This window comes from Miniopterus natalensis, chromosome 9, assembly GCF_054644295.1.
Source record: "Miniopterus natalensis isolate mMinNat1 chromosome 9, mMinNat1.hap1, whole genome shotgun sequence".
Taxonomy (NCBI): Eukaryota; Metazoa; Chordata; class Mammalia; order Chiroptera; family Miniopteridae; genus Miniopterus; species Miniopterus natalensis.
The window spans coordinates 3,280,518-3,300,424 of record NC_142089.1 but is presented as its reverse complement, the minus strand read 5'-3'; the positions used below and the strand labels follow the sequence as shown (position 1 = coordinate 3,300,424).

The 19,907-nt window shown below is 58.3% G+C and overlaps 1 protein-coding gene across 2 annotated transcripts in view; it reads left to right on the top strand.

Moving 5' to 3' along the window:
- The window catches only part of KAZN (kazrin, periplakin interacting protein), a 261,857-nt gene that overhangs the window by 188,839 nt on the left and 53,111 nt on the right, over positions 1-19,907 (top strand). For both annotated transcript variants that reach the window (XM_087820092.1, XM_087820090.1), the window contains exon 2: positions 1,811-2,002. In XM_087820092.1, coding sequence (XP_087676218.1) covers positions 1,811-2,002 — 192 coding nt within the window. The remainder of the gene's footprint in view (positions 1-1,810; positions 2,003-19,907) is intronic.

Sequence of the window (19,907 nt, the reverse complement as noted above, 5' to 3'; positions counted from 1 at the left end):
GCAACCCAGGCAGGTGCCCTGACCGGGAATCGAACCTTGATCTCCTGGATCCTAGGTCGATGCTCAACCACTGAGCCACACTGGCCAGGTTCAGCATATACATTTTGAGGAGACACAAACATTCAGTCTGTGGCAGGGAACAGCAATAATGCAAGTTCCAGAGTCTTATTTACAGCTGGAGATGGTGAGCCAGGGCTGGGGGACAGAGCAGTGGTGCTGGTCTCACCTTGTGCCCATTCATTGGTCACCCAGGGACCACTGGCATTCCAGCCTCTTTGCCTTCATTCTTGCTGTTCCCTCTTCTCATCCAGCTTCCAAGTCCCATCTCAGATGTCCTTGTGCCCTAAGCAGACACCCCCCTCCCCTTTACTAGGCTTACTTGTGTGTACTCCTACTCCCTGGAGGCTTCTGGAGGCCCAGGCTGTTCCCTGCTCCTTTCTGGACACCCTGTGCCGGGCCTGCAGTGTTGGTGGCCCACAAATGTTTGCTGGAATGAGGGCGGGGAGAGGCACCGAAGGCAAACCTTCTACTTTTCAGTTTTGCTGAGAGATTTGGACGGTTCCCAGCCGACACTCGAGTTGATGTCAGAGCAGAGCCAGTCGCTCCTCTGCGAACCACCTGCCTCCTGGAATGCGGGTTTGGGGACATTCGACCCATGTTTGCAGTGGCGTCTGGGAGCGCTAGCCTGAGGGCGGCCTCTGTCTGTGACATTGACCTGGGAGTCCCCTGTACCTCGAGCAGCATCTGACACATGGCAGGTGCCCATAAACTCTTGCTGGGTGGGCAGATGGGTGGAGGGACTCATTCACCGGTCATGTGTTGTCACACACTGTGGGGCACTGGAGACCTCATAGTGAAGGGTATGACCAGGCCCGCTCTCCGAGAGCTGCGCCCATCGGGCACACAGGTGGCAAACAAGTGGGCCTCCCTGATGATGAGGGGTTTTGTGCAGGTTGTCAAAATTGGACAGCAGGCGGGGGCCACTTTAGGCCTCTTGAGGTGACAATGGAGCTGAGACCAAGTGACAGGAAGGAAGTTCTCCAGCTTCTGTGAGTCTAGGACCTTCCGGAGCTGGTGGCCTAAGGGAGGCTCAGGGAGGGCTCCTGGGAAGACATGTCCAGTAAGCTGGGCAGCCAGGGGGGGTTTCAGCCAGGGTGAAAGGGGACATGCTCTGCATTTACAGGGGCCCCCAGGCTCCTGTCGGGGGGCTAGAGGTGGTTAAGGAGGAGCTGGGAGGGCAGGGGGCCTCCCTCGCGCAGGTGGCAGCCGGACCCAGGTAGCCTCGGAGGAGGTGGCAAGGGGGCCGGGGAGCTGGAGTCGGAGCCCAGACCACCTTTTCCCACGGCCTGTGGTGGTGGAGGGACACCTGTCCTCAAGGCCTCAGCTGTGACCCCTTCAGCCTGTCTCCCACCCCCAGACCTGTCTGGGCCTCCAGGCCCAGGATGCCCAGGAGGAAGGTGCCTAGGGAAGCGGCAGCCCCACCCCATCAATACTGAGGGCGCCCCGTGTGCGTGGAGCGCACTGTGGGCTGAGCCCGTGTGAGGGGGCTTCCTCCTGGTCTCCTCGGAGCCACACCCCCCGGTGAGCACTGGACCCATTTTACAGACGGGGTGTCTGAGGCTCAGAGGAGAAGGGACTCGCTGGTGACCACACGCCTGGCAGGTGGGGGAGTCGGACCAGTGGCCCGGCTCCTTGAAAGCTGTGTCACGGTCACGTCCCTCTGCAACCCTCACCCAGGAAACTGTCCCCAGGAAAGTGAGCGAGCGCAGGCCAGCGCCCCCTTCCTCTAACCGTGTGCCTTCTCCCCTAGTGCTGCTGCGGGAGGAAGTGTCGCGGCTCCAGGAGGAAGTCCACCTTCTCCGCCAGATGAAGGAGATGCTGACCAAGGACCTGGAGGAGTCCCAGGGCGGCAAGTCCTCCGAGGTCCTCTCGGCCACCGAGCTGAGGGTCCAGCTGGCCCAGAAGGAGCAGGAGCTAGCCAGAGCCAAAGAAGCCTTGCAGGGTGAGTGGCGAGTCCGCGTGGTCCCCCCTTCCCCTGCCAGGGACTCGGGCTCAGGCCACGGGGGCTCTGGGGAACCGGGGTGCAGCCTCTGCAAGGGGGGGCAGGGGGAGTGACATCGACATGGGGGTGTCTCAGCTGCCCCTGTCCTTTTTGGGGTGGAAAGCTTCCTTTTGCAGAGTTGGGCACATACATCATCCCCTTCTCTGGTGTGACCCCCACTTTCCTCCATCATGACCGGTAGTGGGGCAGCTTCCCCCTGAGGCATGTGTGGCAGGTATGTGGGCATCTTTGCTGAATCGGGTGCCAACCTGGCAGCTGGGTCTCCTCGGGGGCTTTCTCGCCCCCCTTCCCTGGACAGCGCTCGTGTGCCAGATTCTCTGCTGGATTCTCTGCTGGAGGCCGCATCAGCCTCTCCCAGGGGGGCGGGGGCCCAGGTCCTCTACTCGAGTTGCTTGGCGGTCCCTTCGAAGGACAGCCTCTGGCCCAGGGAAGGTGGAGGAGTTGGGGGAGAGCGTGGTGTAGGTGCCCAGGTGGTCTCCTGCCAAGGTGGGCCTCGGACCCATACCAGAACCCTCTGTAGGGAACCAGGAGACGGTGGGCCCCCTGTTCACCTGCCCTCCTGAGAGCTGGGCTGGGGCACCAGCAGCTAGGCACCCGTCTAGGAGCCGCCTGCCCTCGGTGCAGTTGGGGAGGGGTCTCGGGAGGTCACTTGGGAAAGGCTGGAAGCCCTCCCCGGACAGTGCTCGGAGCTCTCAGGCATGAGACACGGGGGGAGAGAGGAACCTGTGGGGTCTTCCATTCTCTCAGGCTCCCCTGGGGTCTTCGTTTCTCTTAGGGGAAAACAAGGCAGTAAAACTCGGCGACCTGCCGTCCACTTACCATTTACTGGAACGATACTCTCTGAAGACTATTTTTTAAGCCAAAGCAGGCTAATCACTCAGAGTGATTGCACGCTGCTGTGGCAGAAACCCCAGGACAGAGGGCTTAACGCATCTGCTTGTCTGTCCTCTCACCTTCCGGAGAAGCATTTCAGGGTGGGGGGGTCTCTGCTCCCTGCTCCCTGGCCTGTGAGAGACCCAGGGAAAGAGCCAAAATCGAGGGCCAGAGGTTCCCTGCGGCAGCAGCTGGGTCGTGAGGCCGCGCCTGGCTGCGGGCCTGCTGGGCAGTGTCCTTTCCAGCTGGGCGTCCTTTCATGCGGGGCAGGGAGAGTGGCTTTTGCTGGGCAGTTGGTCAGCTCTGTCCTTGCGGGTTTCCCTGACCGGAGGGGAGGTGTGAGCAGCAAACAGCACGCCGCTGGGCAGGCTGGGCACCCGCACCCACTGCCCTTCCCCCGGGGGGTCTGGGAGTCGTCTTCGAGCGGATTCCTTACCCAGATGTTACAGCGCTCTCCAGGTGTGCGCACTTCTCTGCAAAACAAATCACTCTTAAAGGCGGGAGACCCTCTGCCGCTGGGGTTTTGTTTCCCGTGGGGTCGCCGAGACTGTTCTGGGTGGTCTCGCCAGGCCGCGGTGGGCAGGTGGCCTGTGTTACAGTCCAGCTGGCGCTGCGTGGCTGGGAGGCCCGGGTGCCAAGCACACGCGCTTTCTCTAGGCAGCCGTCCAGCAGTCCGGGCAGATCTGGGCCGGCCCCTCGGCCCTCCCAGCTTCCCGGGGGCCTCGGGACACCCCCCCCCTTCCCAGGACCTGACCCAGCCTCAGAATCCCCCGAGGAAGTGCCTCGGGGTCCCGGTCCTGAGCCCGCGTCCTTTGGTCTCGCTAAGCTTCGTGAGCCCGGGGGCGTCGGGGCTGCCTCGGGAAGCAGCAGCCTCGGCCGCCTTTGCCAGCTTTCATCGCGGGGACGGGAACCCGCCTTCCCTGTCCTTGGCCCGGGAAAGGGCTCTTGCCCACGTGCGCCCTCTGCTCCTGCGGGGAGGAGACAGACCTCCCGGCTGCCCCCGGCCCCGAGGAGCAGCCAGGGCAGTGAGCAGAGGCTCCCGTGCCCCCTCCCGGCTCCTGGGACAGACAGCCCGCCCTCTGCAGACCTGGGACCGTCCTGGTGAGTTAATGACGTCACGTCTGTGGCGGTGCCCACACGCGCTTGCTCCCGCAGTGAGAGCGGCTGCTCGCCCGCCGGGGCCCACGGGGCACAGAGCCGTGCGGGCGTTTTTCTTCCTAACTCTGTGCCCTAAGATTTCTCGTCCATGACCAAAGGCCTTCCCAGGGACCCAGAGGTCCGCCCGACGGGGTGGCTCCTTTGTGGGAACAGTCATCTCATCACCAAGGATACGCCAGCACTCCTTAAAGGAGAGCTTTCTCGAGCACCTACTGTGTGCCAGCACTTTTCTAAGCACTCAGTATACACCCCAATCCTGCTAGGAGGCTGGAACCCCCTTCTACAGATGGAGACGCTTGGGTGAGGCTCAGGGAGGTTAAGCAGCTTGGCCGAGTTTACCGAGCTCTTTCGGGAACTTTTTCCCGTACCCCGCACACATCTTCCGTCTGGGGATAAAGTCCGCCTGGACTGGGGGGGGCCGCTGTTGTAGCTCCGTAATGGTGATGGGGACGGCAGGCTCTGGAATCAGATCGAGGCTTGAATCCAGCTCTCCCGCTTGCTAGCTGTGTGACCGCGGGCAATTCCTTAACCTCTCTGAACCATAGTTCCCTTACTGAGGGTAACAATAACAATGCCTGTTTTTCTTGTAATTGGGACTAATAATAGTAGCTACTCCAGGGTTGTTGTGAGGATTAAATGAGATACAGAGTGCTCGGCCCAGTGCCGGCAACCAGTAATGCACATCCTCGGTGATTCTCGCACGAGAGAGGGGGCAGGGCTTGGCAGACCTCCTGGGGCCTGCTTGGAGGTTTGGTCCCCTGATTCCCGTTAGGGGTGCCCCAGACCTGAGAGCCCCTGAGCCCACCCGAGCCCAAGGTGCGCCGTGTTCCCGAAAAGCAGTGAATGGGCAGTGAATGGGCACCTTCGGCCGCCGAGCGCCCTGCCTGGCGTTGGCACGGCCGTCCATGGGATGCGCCCCCCGGGCCTGGCACGTGGTGAGGAAATTGCAGGCAGATGTGGGCGGGAGGCGGCCGGGGCATGGAAAGGGATTTGTATGCTCGTCATGAGGAGAACGTGAATAAATGCGCCAGCCAAGCCAGCCGCAGATGCTGGGTGACACTTGGGCTGGACGACCCGTGTCCCTGCGGTGGGGACACACGGTGCAGTGCCCACCAGAGGCTTCTGGCGGGCCCCCGCCTGTCGCCCTCAGTCTCTGGTTTGGGGTTGGACGAGACCAGAATTTTCCAGCGCCTAAGGCTCAGGAACTCGAACAAACCCCCGAAATTTCAGCCCATGTTTCCAAATCAAAGCAACAAAAAGAACCCAGCTTGGGGGGGCGGGTTTCAGGGGCCCCTTTGTTTCCGTGGCGGCCGAGCCCGGGAATGTCCTGCTGAGGGTGTTGGTGTCCCCGCGAGTTCACAGGTAGAGGCAGTGAGCCGTGGGTCAGGGAAGGATGTCATCGCGTGCGCCCGTGTACCTGTGCACCCCCGAGTCCCTGTGTGACCCCCGCCCCACGCACCTGACGAGCTCAGAGCCCCGGGCCCCCTGTGGGGTACCTGGCCCCCCGCAGCTTCTGTGTCCCCGAGGCCGAGGCCCCGCAGAAACGCTCGTGCCAATGGGCTTCTTCCCTTTCTTCATTTAACGGCACGTCGAGCGTGTTGAGCATTTTCCCACACCAATAAAAACTCTTGGAAAACATAATTTGTAATGACTCCATCATGGTCTACCAAGTGGAAGCTCCGTAATTTTTTAGCCACGACCCTGCTCCTGGACATCTAGGTCGTGGCCACGTTTTCCTGCGCGTGGCCGCCGTCACGTGTCACTGCGCTGCGCTTCCGTCTGTAAATCTGCCTGTTTCTTAGGAGTGTTTCTCAGATGTTCTGGTCTCCGACCGTGTTACACTCTTACAAAACTGAGGACCCCAAAGAGCTTTTGTTTGTATGGTTTAGGTCTATCATTATTTATTGTTTTAGAAATTAAAGCTGCAAACGTGCCTACACAGACAGTGGTAAGGTGATTGCCGGAGGGAAGGCGGGGTGGGAGGGAGTACGGGGGGATAAGTGGTGACGGGAGGGTCTTGCCTTGGGGTGGTGAACACACAGTACAATATGCAGGTGATATATTATAGAATTATATGGCTAAAACCTATATAATTTTATTAACCAGTGTCACCCCAGTAAACCCAGTTTTTTAAAAAAGTAAACGTCTAAATCTTCAATACTTTATTTTAAAATAACAATAAGCCCATCACACTTTAACATAAATAATCATTTTTAATGAAAAATAACTATATTTCCCCCAACAAGTAGATTTAAGTCAAAAAGGCAGCGTCGTTTTATATTTTTACCAAAACTTTTAGATGTCAGACTTCATAGAAGAATGTCGACTTCTCCTACCTGCCCCCTCGTTCGGGCTCCTGTGATTTGTTGCCCTGGTTGAAAATCTGGCGTCACTTGTACACAATTGGGAAAGGGAAGGAGCGTATTAATTGCCTCATTAGGTAATTGTGGATATTTTCCTATGACGCCTCACTAAAACTCACCAGGGGGTAGTTTCTTGGAGGTTTGCCGCAGCGTGGGATCCGAAACCTTACTGCTGTGATGGGCTACAGTGGTCAGAACGCCATTGGTCTCATTTGCACTTTGAGCGGATTTTGTGCCCATGCACGATCTTCTAACATCTAGCATTGATCACTTGGAAAATACGGGTTCACTGAGTCACGCCGATCTAAATGTTGACATATTTCATTATCTATTTTTTAAAAAGCCTTGGAGCCTCGAGAAGCGGTTACAGTCAAAGCAGCAGGTCGTGTTTGCCAGAATTCTGATTTTTGCTCAAGAGCTTAAGTTGTATCGTTGGCAACAGATAATGGCCTGTTGTTTTCCTAGAAGTAACAGGCTCCTTTACTTCATTTGTTCACGTAGTTCGGTCGTTTGCCAGGCACCGAAGTTTATATGCTGGTCGTTTTATCAAGGACAAATGGTGTCCTGTGGAAAGAGGGGACAGAAGAGTCAGTCAGAGAAGGTGACGTGACCGCAGAACAGAGATTCAGTGTGAGGGCTCGGCCTGCCATTGCTGGCTTTAGACATGAAGGAAGGGGCCACAAGCCAAGGCACGTGGGCGCCTCTAAAGCGGGAAAAGGCAAGAGGACAGACTCACCCCCGGAGCCTCCGGGAGGAACATAGCCCTGCCCGAACCTTGATCTTAGCCCAGTGAGTCCCATTTCGGACTCTGACCCCCAGAACTATAAGATAATAAACCTGTATTGTTTTAAGCTACTAAACCTGTAGTGGTTGTTACAGCAGGTGGGGGAAACTAATAAGGGCCCCTCTCCTCCCTGTGCCTCGCAGCCCTAGACGGTCCACTCTAGCACATAGTGGGGATGCCTGTTTCCCATCGGGCTGGTCACTTGCCAGGCCCCCCAGGGCACAGAGCTGGCCTCGTTCTCTCAACAAAGCCGATGATCCTTCAGTGCGGGAGAGAGGCAACGCCGCCCGAGTTTTCTCTCTTTAGCAGAAGGAATACGGCCCGTGGGAGCCTTTTTCCTGCCTGGAATGAGTCACCTGCCCTAGACTGAGCTCTGGAAGGAACGGAGCTTTATTATTTAATTTGCTCACTCAACAAATGTTCCCTGAAAACGGACCCATGCCTGTGGCTTGGATAATTCAGTGGCAGATCGGACCCAGGCCCTGCCCAGAGCCCAGTGACAGGCAGAACATGTTCAATATAAATTGGGTGAATCATATTTTTTAATTCTTATTTTATAGCCACGCCTGTAGATAAGAATGGGCCACAGATATTCCTTCTTCAGAGAGTTCAGGGGTGCAGAGAATGCTTAGGCTTGGGGCAGGAGGGGACACCGCGTCCTCTGTGTTCCTAGCAGGTGTGGCCGTGGCCTGGCCGCGTTTACAGATGTAACCGGGCCTGCAGACAGTGGCCCGCGTGGCTGGCGAACAGAGCGATATGTCATCGCTGCTGGGATGCTCTGCCCACCTGCTTTCTTGCACACACCCCTATCTCCACAGTGCCGAGTGGGCCTGAACAGCAACTTAATGTTTCCCGTTTCCCATCCCACATTCTCTCTCTGTTCTTTGTCTGGTTCCTTCCCCCTGGATTGAATTTATGTGCTGTTCTCCAGTGAGTCATACACATTAAATCCCCTTAGGCCCCCAGAACTAGCCAGATGGCCCTGGGGCTGCTCCAGGGGCCCCCACACAGCCGGCCCCTCTGACCCACAGCCGTGAGGCAGAAGAATTTTAGCTGGTAAATCTTAGAATTCGGTGGAAGCTTCCAGAGAGTTTTAGCTCTACAGACAGAACATCTTCCCAATGTACTGGGTGGATCTCGGGGACAGGCTGGGGCTGCGAATCAGCCAGTGGGGCGTGTGGAGCGGGCGGTCAGGCCTCCCGGGCAGGATGGGGTGAGCCCAGCGGAGGGAAATTGAGGTGTCGCTGCAAAGCCACGGACTCATTCACTCTTTGGCTCCATAGTCTCACCTCCAGGGTTTACCCTGAGGATGGCTCCTCTCAAATATGAAACAAGGTGCTCTGTGCTCCGCCCGCCACATACGGAGGCCTGAGAGAACCAAGGACAGGAGGCAAAGCTCCGAGTTTATACGGTAGATTTGTGGGCGCTGCTCTTGGTGTAATAATTCTGCAGTCCTTTTGTTATTATAGGATAGAGCAAAGGAGTGAATGTTTGCCATTAGGTACCAGGTTCTCTCTTGGGCCAGGACATTGTTTAAAACAATACAAATTGCCTGGCCGGTGTGGCTCAGTGGTTGAGCATCTACCTATGAACCAGGAGGTCAGGGTTCGATTCCTGGTCAGGGCACATGCCCGGGTTGTGGGTTGTATCCCCGGGGGGGTGGGGTGCAGGAGGAAGCCGACCACTGACTGTCATCATTGATGTTTCTATGTCTCTCCCTCTCCTTTCCTCTCTCTCTGAAATCACTTTTTCAGAAAACAGCACAGATTTGCCCTAGCTGTCTTGGCTCAGTGGTTAGAGCATCAGCCCACGGCTGAAGGGTCCCGGGTTTGATCCTAGTCAAGGGCGTATACCTGGGTTGCGGGCTGGATCCCGAGGCCCGGTTGGGGCGCGTGGGGGAGGCAATTGATGGATGTGTCTCTCTCACATCGATGTTTCTCTCTCTCTCTCTCCCCCCCCTTTCCACTCTCTCTGAAAAGCAATGGAAATAATATCCTCAGATAAAGATTAAAAAACAAAAAGGCACAGGTTTATTTTTTTATAGTTCTGGAAGTCAGAGTCCGAAATAAGTTCCCGGGGCCAAAAATCCAGGTGTGGGGCAGTGGAGAGTAGCCAGGTGTGACTGGAACATCTTGTGCTGGAAGCAAGGATGCAGACAGATGGGTCCGAAAGACCCGGCCAGGCTGGCACCGGCTGCAGGAGGCTCCTGGCGACAAGGACAGTTCGAGCATCCAGCAGAGTGATGAAAGCAAGAGATTATTAAAAGATTATTAAAAGGGGGGAAGGCAGGGGAAAGGTGGACGCTGGTTAATGATTGCAGGATTCATTAGAAAATCACCGGGGATGGACACCCTGCCATTACCGGTCTCCTGTAGGACGCAGTGGGGTTACTGCATCACCTGTGGGTTAATGGGATGGGGGCCAGGCGGCCTCGGTGTCCTGGAAGGTTCCCCAGAGACAAAGGGAACCTTCTAGACTGGGATCCTGGGATCCGGGATGGGGGGTGGCATTAAAGCCACAGATGCAGTGATGGGGACGCCTGGGGACGGTAGGTTGGGTGATATCATCGGGTCGGGGGCATTGCAGTGAGTAGCAGGCCGCTGGGCGTGCGGGGCCCTGGGTTCGGCTGCAGCCTGAGTGCTTGTCCTGGGGCTCTGGCCCTGCGTCTGCGTGACACGGGCGTGGCGCAGGTTTGCGGCGCCAGTGCCCGCCCCGGTGTGCGGGCCACGCGCCAGGAACAGGTGTAGGCCGCCTCTGCAGATAGGAAACTCGGGCATGGTGGTGTCACTTCTCTGTGAATGTTCTAATATTAAAGCGGGCGCGTCCCGGGAAGTGCTGACCTGCAGCTTTTCTTGGCCGGCCCGTTCCAGGTGGTGCCGCCGTCCTGCCCGGTGCCAGCCCGGTGCCAGCCCGAGCACGCAGGGCCTCCGTGCGGCGGGGTGGGGCTCCAGCACGGCGCCCTCACCCTCCCTGAGCAGCGCTCAGAGGACCTCTCGTCTCTTTTTAATGTCACTTCGGGGAAGTGGAGCTCAGCTCAGAACCTAAGTAAAGGGGTTGGCTGCGTGCTGGGACTGGGGGGACCTGGTGGGGCCCTGGCCGGCCACAGTCCCGGAGGGCTTTGCCTGCACTCGCCCAGCTCAGTGATCAAATGCACAGTAGCCGGCGCTCTGCTGGGTGTCAAAAACAGTCATTCATTCCAGAAATATCGATGGGCCCCTTGCCGCGTGCGGCGAGCTAGATACTGAAGGTGTTGTAGAGAGCAGGGCAAACCCTGCAGCGCCCCCCAGCCCAGCCGTTTAGAGGGGGTGCAAGTAATGAATGAGCCAGCAGACAAAAAAGAGATAAGCTAGCCGCACGTGACACAGGGACTAAAATGGGGCGAGATGGCAGACAGAGGGGGCTCCTTTGCATTCAGTGGCCAGAGGCGGCCTCTCTGGAGCAGGGACCTTTCACCCAGGGCCCATGGGAAGGGGACAGAGGGAGCCACTGTCGCCCTGGAGGGCGCAGGACCGGGAGGGAGTTGGGGATGAGATGAGGGCAGTTTTGTGTGGGTCTTTGGCCACCGAGTGAGTAGTTTAGATTTTATTCTAAACCAGGATGCACTGGTTTTAAGCAGGGAAGCGACTGGGCTGGATCTGGTTTGCGTTTTGAAGCAGCCCCTCTGGCCCCTGCAGCGTTGTGAATAGACTTGGGGGGCGGGGGTCCTGGGGGGCTGCCACAGCCCTCCTGCGGGGCAGGTTGGAGAGTCCACAGGCTTGCTGGTGGGTTAGATGTAGGAGGGCTTGCAGGAGTGGGGCTTGGGCACATGGTGCAGGCCACTCACTCCCCTCCAGCCGGAGGGCACTGGGGAGCCATTGCAGGCTTTAGGCAGGGATGGCCTGCGGGACTTTGGGCCTATAGAGTCCCTTGGGGTTTGGAAAGCTGGCCTGGGGCTAATCCAGCAGGGAGCAGAGAGGCCTGGGCCTGGGAGGAGGACAGAGGGCAGGAGGGTTTCCCTTCAGGAGAAGCTGGAGCTGCAGGCAGGGCCTTGTTCTCACACGTGGCCTCCGTGCCCTTGCCCAGGGACCCCGCCCCTTCACCCCCATCTCCTCCTCCTGGCCTCCTGTGAGTGGGGCAAGAGTGCTCCCCTTCCTTTTGGGGACCACATTCCCAGGCAGAGTTCCCAGGGGTACTCGGCCCCCCTCCCCAGCCGCCAGGCCCTGCTGGAGGAAGTGAATTAAAAACGCGCTGCACTCGGAGTCACGACAGGCTGCACGTGAAATTACCGTCCTAGGCGCTGGTTTTCCTGCCCCCGGAAAACCCAGTAACTCTGGGCTACGTGGATCCTGTCATGGGTCTCCCCTGTTCTGGTGGGTACCTGTTTGGGGGGCAGAGCTCACTTGCATGAGGATTGAATATTTCACAAGGGCCACTCTTGGACCTTGGGGGTGGGGGGGGTCAGATGCTCAGCTCTGCTCAGAGGCTTTGAGCTGGGTCCTTCCATGGGGAGGAGAAGGGGGGTGGGGCCAGGAGAGACTGGCTGCGGGCCACATGCAAGACCACCGCCCCTTGCCTGGGCTCCTGGGTCCCCACACGCCGGGCCTGGCCGACCGGCGCTGTGCGCCTCCTCCCGCACCTCCCGCCAGCACCTTCACAGGTGTTTTCTGAGGCCCAGCTCCAGGTGCGTGTGCAGCCGCGGTCCCCTTCACCGTCGGGGACAGCAGCTCCTCTGGGGCCCCACCCACTCCGCCCTCCCAGCCAGGCTGGGCCGAGCTAGGTCAGCATTTCTTCCCAGCTCAGAGCCACCTGGGAATATTCATTTGTTCTGGGAAAATATGGTTGCACAATCTTTTCATTTTTGCTCGGTCTTCTTTCGCTTCCTCTCAGGCTGTGGATTGTCACTGGGTTTTCTCTCAGCACCGATGGAGGAAGTGCTGCGGGGGGAGGCTGGGGTCATGGGCGCCAGGTTCAGATCCCGGCAGGACCTTGGGCCAACCCCTCAGCCCCCTGAGAATCGGTCCGTGCATCTGCAGAGTGGGGGTAATAATAGCAGCTGCCTGGTCAGGGGACTGAGGAGGTTGGCTGGGCACACGCAGCCCCCAGGACTAAAGTGACACCCTCACTCTGGGCACCTTCTTGCCCACTGTGCCATGTTCCAGACCCGGCGCACAGCAGGCCACCACCACGGAGGCCACCGGCAGCGCTCCGCAGCACAGGCAGGTCTCCCTGGGCAGCAGGAGGAGGCAGAGTTGTTGGGGAGCGTGGGCCTTGCACACGTGACCGTAGAAAGTGGCCGCCGGGAAGGGCAGCTGCCTGGGTGGGAGGGGGGCTGGGGGGGGGCTGCCCTCCAGCGCCTTCAGGTGCATTCCTGGATGAGGTGTGACCCTCCCTGTCTGTCCTGTCTGACAGCCCAGGAAGCCTCCTCTCAGGCGCCCGTGACTTTTCCGGGGGGTTCCTTGCAGAGCCTGGCTGACATCATGCTCCCATTCCAATTCCATTAGACCAGGAGCGCGGGGGACAGTCTCCCCGGGCTGCGCCTCTGTCCCCATGCCGGTGCATTCAGAGGCGGGCGCCAGAGCACACAGCTGCATGGGGAACACGGCAGGGGCCCTGCCGAAGGGACGGGAGGGGTCTTCTCTCCAGCTCTGCCCTTGACTGGCTCGTTTCCTGCCTTCAGCGTTTCGTGCGGAGCACTCACTCTCTGGAAGGCTCCTCCCGCCCAGCCCAAGCACCTTTGGGCATCTCAGGTGCAATCACCTGTTTTATTTACCTTGGTTCATTCCAGGCCATAAAACCAGTGACTCACAGATATGTTCTCTTGAGCCTGCGTGGTGCTGGGTTCATTTTTTAATTTGTTGCCATCGTTTAAAAGTCAGCAACTAGTCACAGTGTGGATTTTTACCTCCTGGCCACCCTGGACCTGGTCCGCCATGGGGCAGGAGCCAGCTGGAGCCGCCCCTTTGTAAAGGCGGCCCTGCACACCCCGCCCGGCCCCTCTGCGGCTCCTGAAGGCCCCCCCCCCCCCCCCCCGTGCAGCCGACCCAGGCCCCATGTCAGTGTCCAGTCTCTCCGACAGCAGAACGGGCTCAGCCTCTGGGTTTTGCTCCTCGCGGCCCTGCAGTGTCCCGCACCTTTGGCATCCATTTAAGCTTCTCCCCACTTCCTCCCTCCATCTCTCTCTGACTCCCATGCACCTCCCTCTGCCCAGACCTGCAAGTGCCATGACTCACACCTTCCCTTCTGCTGCCTGGGTCCCTTCTCCAGTGGCTGGTAAATTTAACTCACAGGGTGTGTGGCTGAGGCAGGACCCAGCTCAGGGCCTGGCCTGCAGTGGGTGCCCCAGGAATGCAAGAACACAGTGTTGAGAAAGCTCCCAGGTCCCCTCTCGGCCTCCCCTCTAAGGTCAGAGAGAAATGGAGACCCCGTGACCACACTGCCTTGGGGTGGGGAGAAAGCGACAGTCCTCGTAGCCAGCGCACTCCAGCGCCCTTCGAGGGGCATGCAGATCAGCCATGGAGATGCTGTTGGGGGGCCTGCTCCCCAGCCAGGTCTGGGAGCTTCCTCTGAGCCCGCTTGCTGCCCTGGGCAGTTTTGCCTCCCACCAGCTTCTCCCAGTCCCTGGAGGAAGGACTGATCCTTCCCAAGGACCTGCCACTTCCAGGAAGAAGTGGGGTCCACTGGGGTCCCCTGGGGCCTCACAGGGCAAAGGCATCGGGCCAACCTCTCAAGTCCCAGCTCAGCCACTTCGTTGCTGTGTGGCTTTGGGCAAGTTACTTAACCTCTCTCGGGTCCAGCTTCCTCGCTGGTGAAATGGGGGTAGTCCTTTCCAGCTCCCGGGGCTCATTAATGAGATTGTGTGGGTAAGGCCTTAGGGAAATTGCTGTCCAGCAGTGAACCTGATCTCAGGTGTGCTTGGTTTGGGCCCAGGCACTCAGGAGCGAGGTGGGACTTGGATACCCTCTGACACTCGCGCCCTGTCCTCTTTGCCCCTCCACGGGCTCCTCGGCCAGCTTGGGGCAGAGCCGGAGGTTGGCATTCCCCAGCTTCTTGTTGACGGATTCACTGATGGTATTTGTGGTTTTGCAGCTAAAAGATGCTCCAAGGTTGGCCTGTGTGGGCTCGGGGACTATCTGTGATGGGGGGGCGGGGCCTGGGCTCTCTCCTCCCTCCCTCTGCATCAGCTCAGAGTCAGATAAGGATGTTACTGACTTCTACTGGGCAAATAGCTGGAGAGCGCCCCCTAGAGGACGGGGCAGTGGTGGGTGGAGATTCTGGAGAGTCCTGAACTGGGTTCCTTGGGGTGTAACACTGTTCCAGCCCAAACTCCCCCCCCCCAATTAGCACATCAAATCCTCACAACATGAGGCAGGTGCTTTTATTGGCTCCACTTTACAGATGAGGAAACTGAGGCACAGAGAGGTGAACACCCCGGCTTGGTAGAGCTGTGGATTCAGACCCAGGCTGTTGGGCCCAACAGTTTGCACTTTCAGCCACCGTGCTGTCCCGCTGGGAGCAACAGATGGCAAAGGTTCGTCTAGTTCATGTGTTAACCCAGCGGTAGCTGCCCTGGCCGGGTGGCTCAGTTGGTTAGAGCATCATCCTGTGCACCAAGAGGTCGCTTGTTCGAGTCCCGTCAGGTCACATACCTAGGCTGTGGGTTCGATCCCTGGTTGGGGTGCATACAAGGAGGCAACGATCGATGTTTCTCTCTCATACCAATGTTTCTTTCTCTTTCTTTAAAAAAAAAAAAAAAAAGAGTAAGAACATATCCTCGAGTGAGAATTAAAAACACACACTTGTTGGTAGTTTGGGTAAAGGGGTCAGGACACTGGCCTTAGAGTTGATGGACCTGGTCGGATCCCAGGTCTTACAGCTGTGTGGCTTTTTTTATTTTATTTTATTTTTTCCTTGTAACTAAATATCCTTTTAATATTTGCTTAGAATAAATTTCTTTAACGTTTTCTTTCCTTTTTTCCGCCGTCACCTCCCTGAGTTTCCGTTTTACCCTTAGGACAAGGGCCGTGAGAATGCCTCCCTCGCCGGGCGCTTGGAGGCTAGCGGGAGGCCAGCAGGAGAGGCCCCTCCCCCGGGCGCCCCACAATGTTTGTTTACTCCCTGCTCCAGAGCTTCCTCCGCGCCTCCAGCCCCAGGTACTGGCCCCTGTCCAGACCCTGCCCTTGGCCTTGAGATCCGAGAGGACTTCGGAAATGGCTTTGGCGGCTCCGGCGGAGGGAGCTGCCCCGATCCGCTCACGGTCAGAGCCTCTGGGCGCCCCTTGCCAGGCCTTTCATGTTGTTGCTTCATTTCACAGGATCCCGGTGTTTGTTTAGCAGCGGGGTGGTATTTTTAGAACTTAAAAGTCATTCTGCTCTTCGAGGAACGAGCCTGCGGACGTGGCCCCAACTGGAGCCGGGCCTGGACTGGAGGCTTGTGGGCACTGTGCCCGGGGTCTCCCCACCCCATGCCGTGCTCCCCCTGGGCCTTTCCGCTGGATTCAGGACACCCTCGGTCCGCCTTGTCCAGCTTGTCTCCTTCCTGCCTGCTCTGGGCCCTGGGGTGCTGGTGGGGAAGGGGCACACAATCCTAGCCTGTGGAAGGCTGTGTATAATTGCCTAAACATGTCCACAGTCCAGCCTCTGGACCCTGTGAATATGTCACCTTGTATGGCAGAAGGGACTTGGTTACGTTAAGGGTCTTGAGCTAGGAGATTGCCCTGGGTTACCTGGGTGGGCCCAGTTTAACTGCAAGTCCCCTTGTAAGAGGGGGACAGGAGGGCCAGAGAGGGAGGATGTGATGCTGGAAGCGAAAGTTCAGGGGCAGGGACTCAGGCCCTACACTTCTGGGTTTGGAGGTGGAGGAAGGGCCCACGAGCCAAGGAGTGCAGGCGGCCTCCGGGAGCTGGAAAAGGCAAGGACAGGGGTTTCCTCCCCTGGATCCCCCGAGGGAGCGCAGCGCTCCGACACTTGGGCCCAGGAAACCTATTTCGGACCCTAACCTCCAGAACTAGAAGAGAGTAGATTTTGTTGTTTTAAGCCACAAAGTGTGTGTTCCTTTGTTGCAGCAGCCATGGGAACCTCCTACGCAGCCCAGTGCCCTCCCGCCTGCTTGGAGCGGCGCACTCCAACCCAGGGCTGCGGGGTGTCGTGCGGGAGCCAGACCACCTGTGTTCACACCTGCTCGGCCACCTGCTCGGCCACCTTCCCCCTTCGAGCCTCCATCTGTGAGCAAGGCTCATGCCTCCTGGGGTTGCTGGGAGGAATTTTTGAGAATATAAGCATCTGCCCCAGCCCCTGGCATGGAGTCGGCAGGAACATGTTACTCAGTCCTGTACATCGTTAGCTTCCCTGCGGAGGAGGAGGGGAGTTAGCACAGTGGCTGTGTGTCTGGATCGCGTTTACGGAGACCTGGATTCAGATTCCAGCTTCCCAGACTCAGGGAAGGTGTGGGTGAAGGTCAGCAAAGTTGCGGGTGCCTCTGGGCCTCAGTCTCCTCATCTGTAAGAGGGGAGAGCGGTGCCCCCAGGACTGTGAGCGCAGAGCCTGGCCTACAGCCTGCTGGCGAGCGTGGCCATGCCCGTGTTTGGTCAGCTGCGCCCGGTTCTCTGCCCGCAGCTCCGCCACGCGCCTCCTGAGGCAGCTGGAGGGCTCCCAGCCTCCGGGTCGGCCTCTGTTAGGTGCAGCATTTTCCCACCGTGTTAATCATTACTGGGGAGGACCGTGAGGGTGGCTCTCTGTCCCACCCTGGGCCATCTAGGGCGGGAAGTGGTTCCTGCGGCATCCCCTTTGGTCCTGCAGAGCGGAGATCCTGACCCACTGCTTTGGTGGGGGCTGTTCCCCCTCCTGGCGGGGCCCCTGGACCTTGGAGATGACACATCTGGGGCAGGAAGCCTCTAGGGAGGTGTGGGAGGAGAGAGCCCAGAAATGGGCCTCAGATGCTCCCCAGCCCGGCCAAGCCGCGCCGGCCGCGTCTGTGAGGACGCAGACTGTCCGAGGAGGGATGGGCTCCGCCGAGTCCGCAGAGAGAAATCTGTGCGTGTGACCTGCTCATACCATCGCCTGGTCGGTTGGGCAGGGGCCGGCGGGCCCGCAGTCATGGGCGAGGACCCTGGCTGCATCGGCTCTGAGCTTCTCGTGTCCCAGAGAGGGGACGGCACCAGGGCTAGTTAGGGGCACGGGCATGGAACAGACTGCCCCGGCCTGTTATCTCACTGACCTTGAGCGAGTCACTTAACTTCCTATTTTTTAAAAATCAACATCTGGATTCATCTTCATCTAATATGCGAAGCACTTCCCGCGGGCAGGCACCTTCCTGGGGTCTCTAGGTGGATTTAACCCTTGGACTCCTCACCGTGAAACCTGTGAGGTGGGTGCTGCGGTTACCCTCCGGCACAGGAGGGGCCCAGAGCAGTAAAGGAAGGTGCCCGGGCCACTCCAGGGGAAGGGGCATACCTGAGACTTGGGCTTGGGTCACCGGGCACTGTGAGCCCCGTCACTCCCCCCTGGGATGGTGCATGTGGCACGCAGAGCCCAGCCCCGTGCCCAGGCGTCAGCAGGCGCACTTAGGCTGCTTCACCTCCCGAGGCTGTCACAAGGGTCGTGAGAAAGTCACCTATTCCATCGATTCTCACATGCACGCCTTTTGCATCTTAGCAGGTCTGAAGCAGGGTGCACCCTTCCCCGGGTGGTGCAGCAGTTTAGTTGGCAGTGCTTCCCCTCGTCGGTGGCCCCTGAAACATCTTGTCCTGCGGGGGTCCTAGATGAGGACATTCCCCGTGGCAGGGACTGGGCGCTGTGCAGATGTTAGTGAGTAATGGGAATGAGACGGACTCCAGAGCCCCAGGCATGGTCTCTGCTTGTTACAGTCCTGGACAAGTGGCCCCACCTCTCCAAACTTCAGTTTCCTCACCTGTGAAACGGGGACAGTAAGTTTACTTTGAGTTCTTTTAAGAATTAGATAAGCTCAGGTGGGCGAGTCCGCAGGCACGGGCCGGGCGTGCAGTAGGCGTTTAGATGGCTGTTTGCATCTTCGAGAAGATGAGGCTGTTTCTCTTGAAGTCAGTCTCTGGGGAGACTCAGCCTGAGGCCAGAGGCACTGCCCGCACTGCCCTTCATGGCATACAAGTCACTGAGGCCTTGTGCCTCAGTTTCCTAATCTGTGAAATGGGCGCAGTGATAGTGCCCACCGGCTGGTGTGGCTCTGAGGGTTAGCAGAAACATCGCGGCGCACCTGGCACTGAAAAGGCGCTCGCTGGGACCTGAGCCAGGCGCTCACAGATCGGGTGTGCGTTAGTGTCACACGTGGTGGCTGTTCCCCGAGCTCCCTCCTGTGAGGACTCGCTGCCTCTCGCACCGTGAATGTGTAAGCCAGGCCCAGCCTGGGGTGCGTGCCACGTCTCGTCCCAGAGCCTAGGAGGTTCTCAGGCACAAAGACCCGTTATGTACTTTACAGGGACACTTCAATTATTTAAAGTTATCGTTGGTTTTATGTGGAAGAAATATTCTTTTCATTTGTCCTGTAGATTTTGTCTCTGCGTTGCTGGGGGCACATACCTGCTCCCGGGGGCCAGTCCGCCTGATCCCGAATAGCAGCCAATGTTTGCGGCACGCTCAGGGGGCAGGTGCCATCTGTCTGTGCCTGTCATGCCCAGCCCGCCCCAATTCCTTCTGAGGTTGAACATTAACCGGAGGAGGACTGGCGTTTGTGCCACGGCAGCCAGGAAGTGAGTGCCCGCTGGCTCGTCCTGTCTGCAGTGGGCACGCATCCCGATGGACCGCGGTGGCCCTTGAACACCAGCTTGCATTGTCCCTGTGCTTCACCACCTGCTGAGCTCTGGTGCATGCCAAGGTGGGCAGGTCTTCAGGTGGCTAGAGGGTTGGAGGTCTGAACCTTGTACCCCAGGCCCGTGAGCTGCGCTCAGAGACAGGTCCCACTGCCACAAGACTTGCGGTGCAACAGGGCTCTGCCAGCCACCACGGGTGAGCCTAGGGGTCCCGGTGAACTGTTCATGGATTAAAACCAAAAGCCAAGCACGTCAGAGTTGACACAAGAATGCATTCAGCATCTTGTTCCAACAGGAGAATTCCCGTGGCCTGGAGTGAGACTGGGGTGGGAGGGTTGGCTTCCCGGCCAGGACGGGTTTGAGCTGGGTCTTTGCTGGGTTGAGGGAAAGTGGGGCCCTCTCCTGCCTGCAGAGGGGGTGACCTAGCATAGCTGCTTGTTGAATTCTGATTGGATTGGACTGGACATGAGCAAGAAAAATCTGGGCTGGGCAGGTCCTGACAGTCGCCGGCTGGGCTGTGTGCAGTGTGCCCCCCCCCAATACTTCATCCTGTTCACAGGGTTGACTGCCCAGGTGTTGGCCAGACCAGGATGGTTTGCTAAAGAGCAAGGATAATGGTGATCATGCACTAATTCAGGCCACAGATATGCATTCAGCACCTACTATGTGCCAGGCACTGGGGATACAGCAGTTAATGAAACAGACGAAACCCCTGCCCTCCTAGGGGTGGCATTCCACGTGGGCTGTGGAATAGAAAATAAACAAGATACATAAGTAAAATATATGTCGGTACTAGTAGGAGTTAAGAGAAAAGGAGAAGAAGGGTAGGAAGTGCCTGAGATTGCCGTTCTAGAACCTTCCAGAGGAAGGTGAGTAGATGTTCCTAATAACAATAGCTGTATTTGCTCC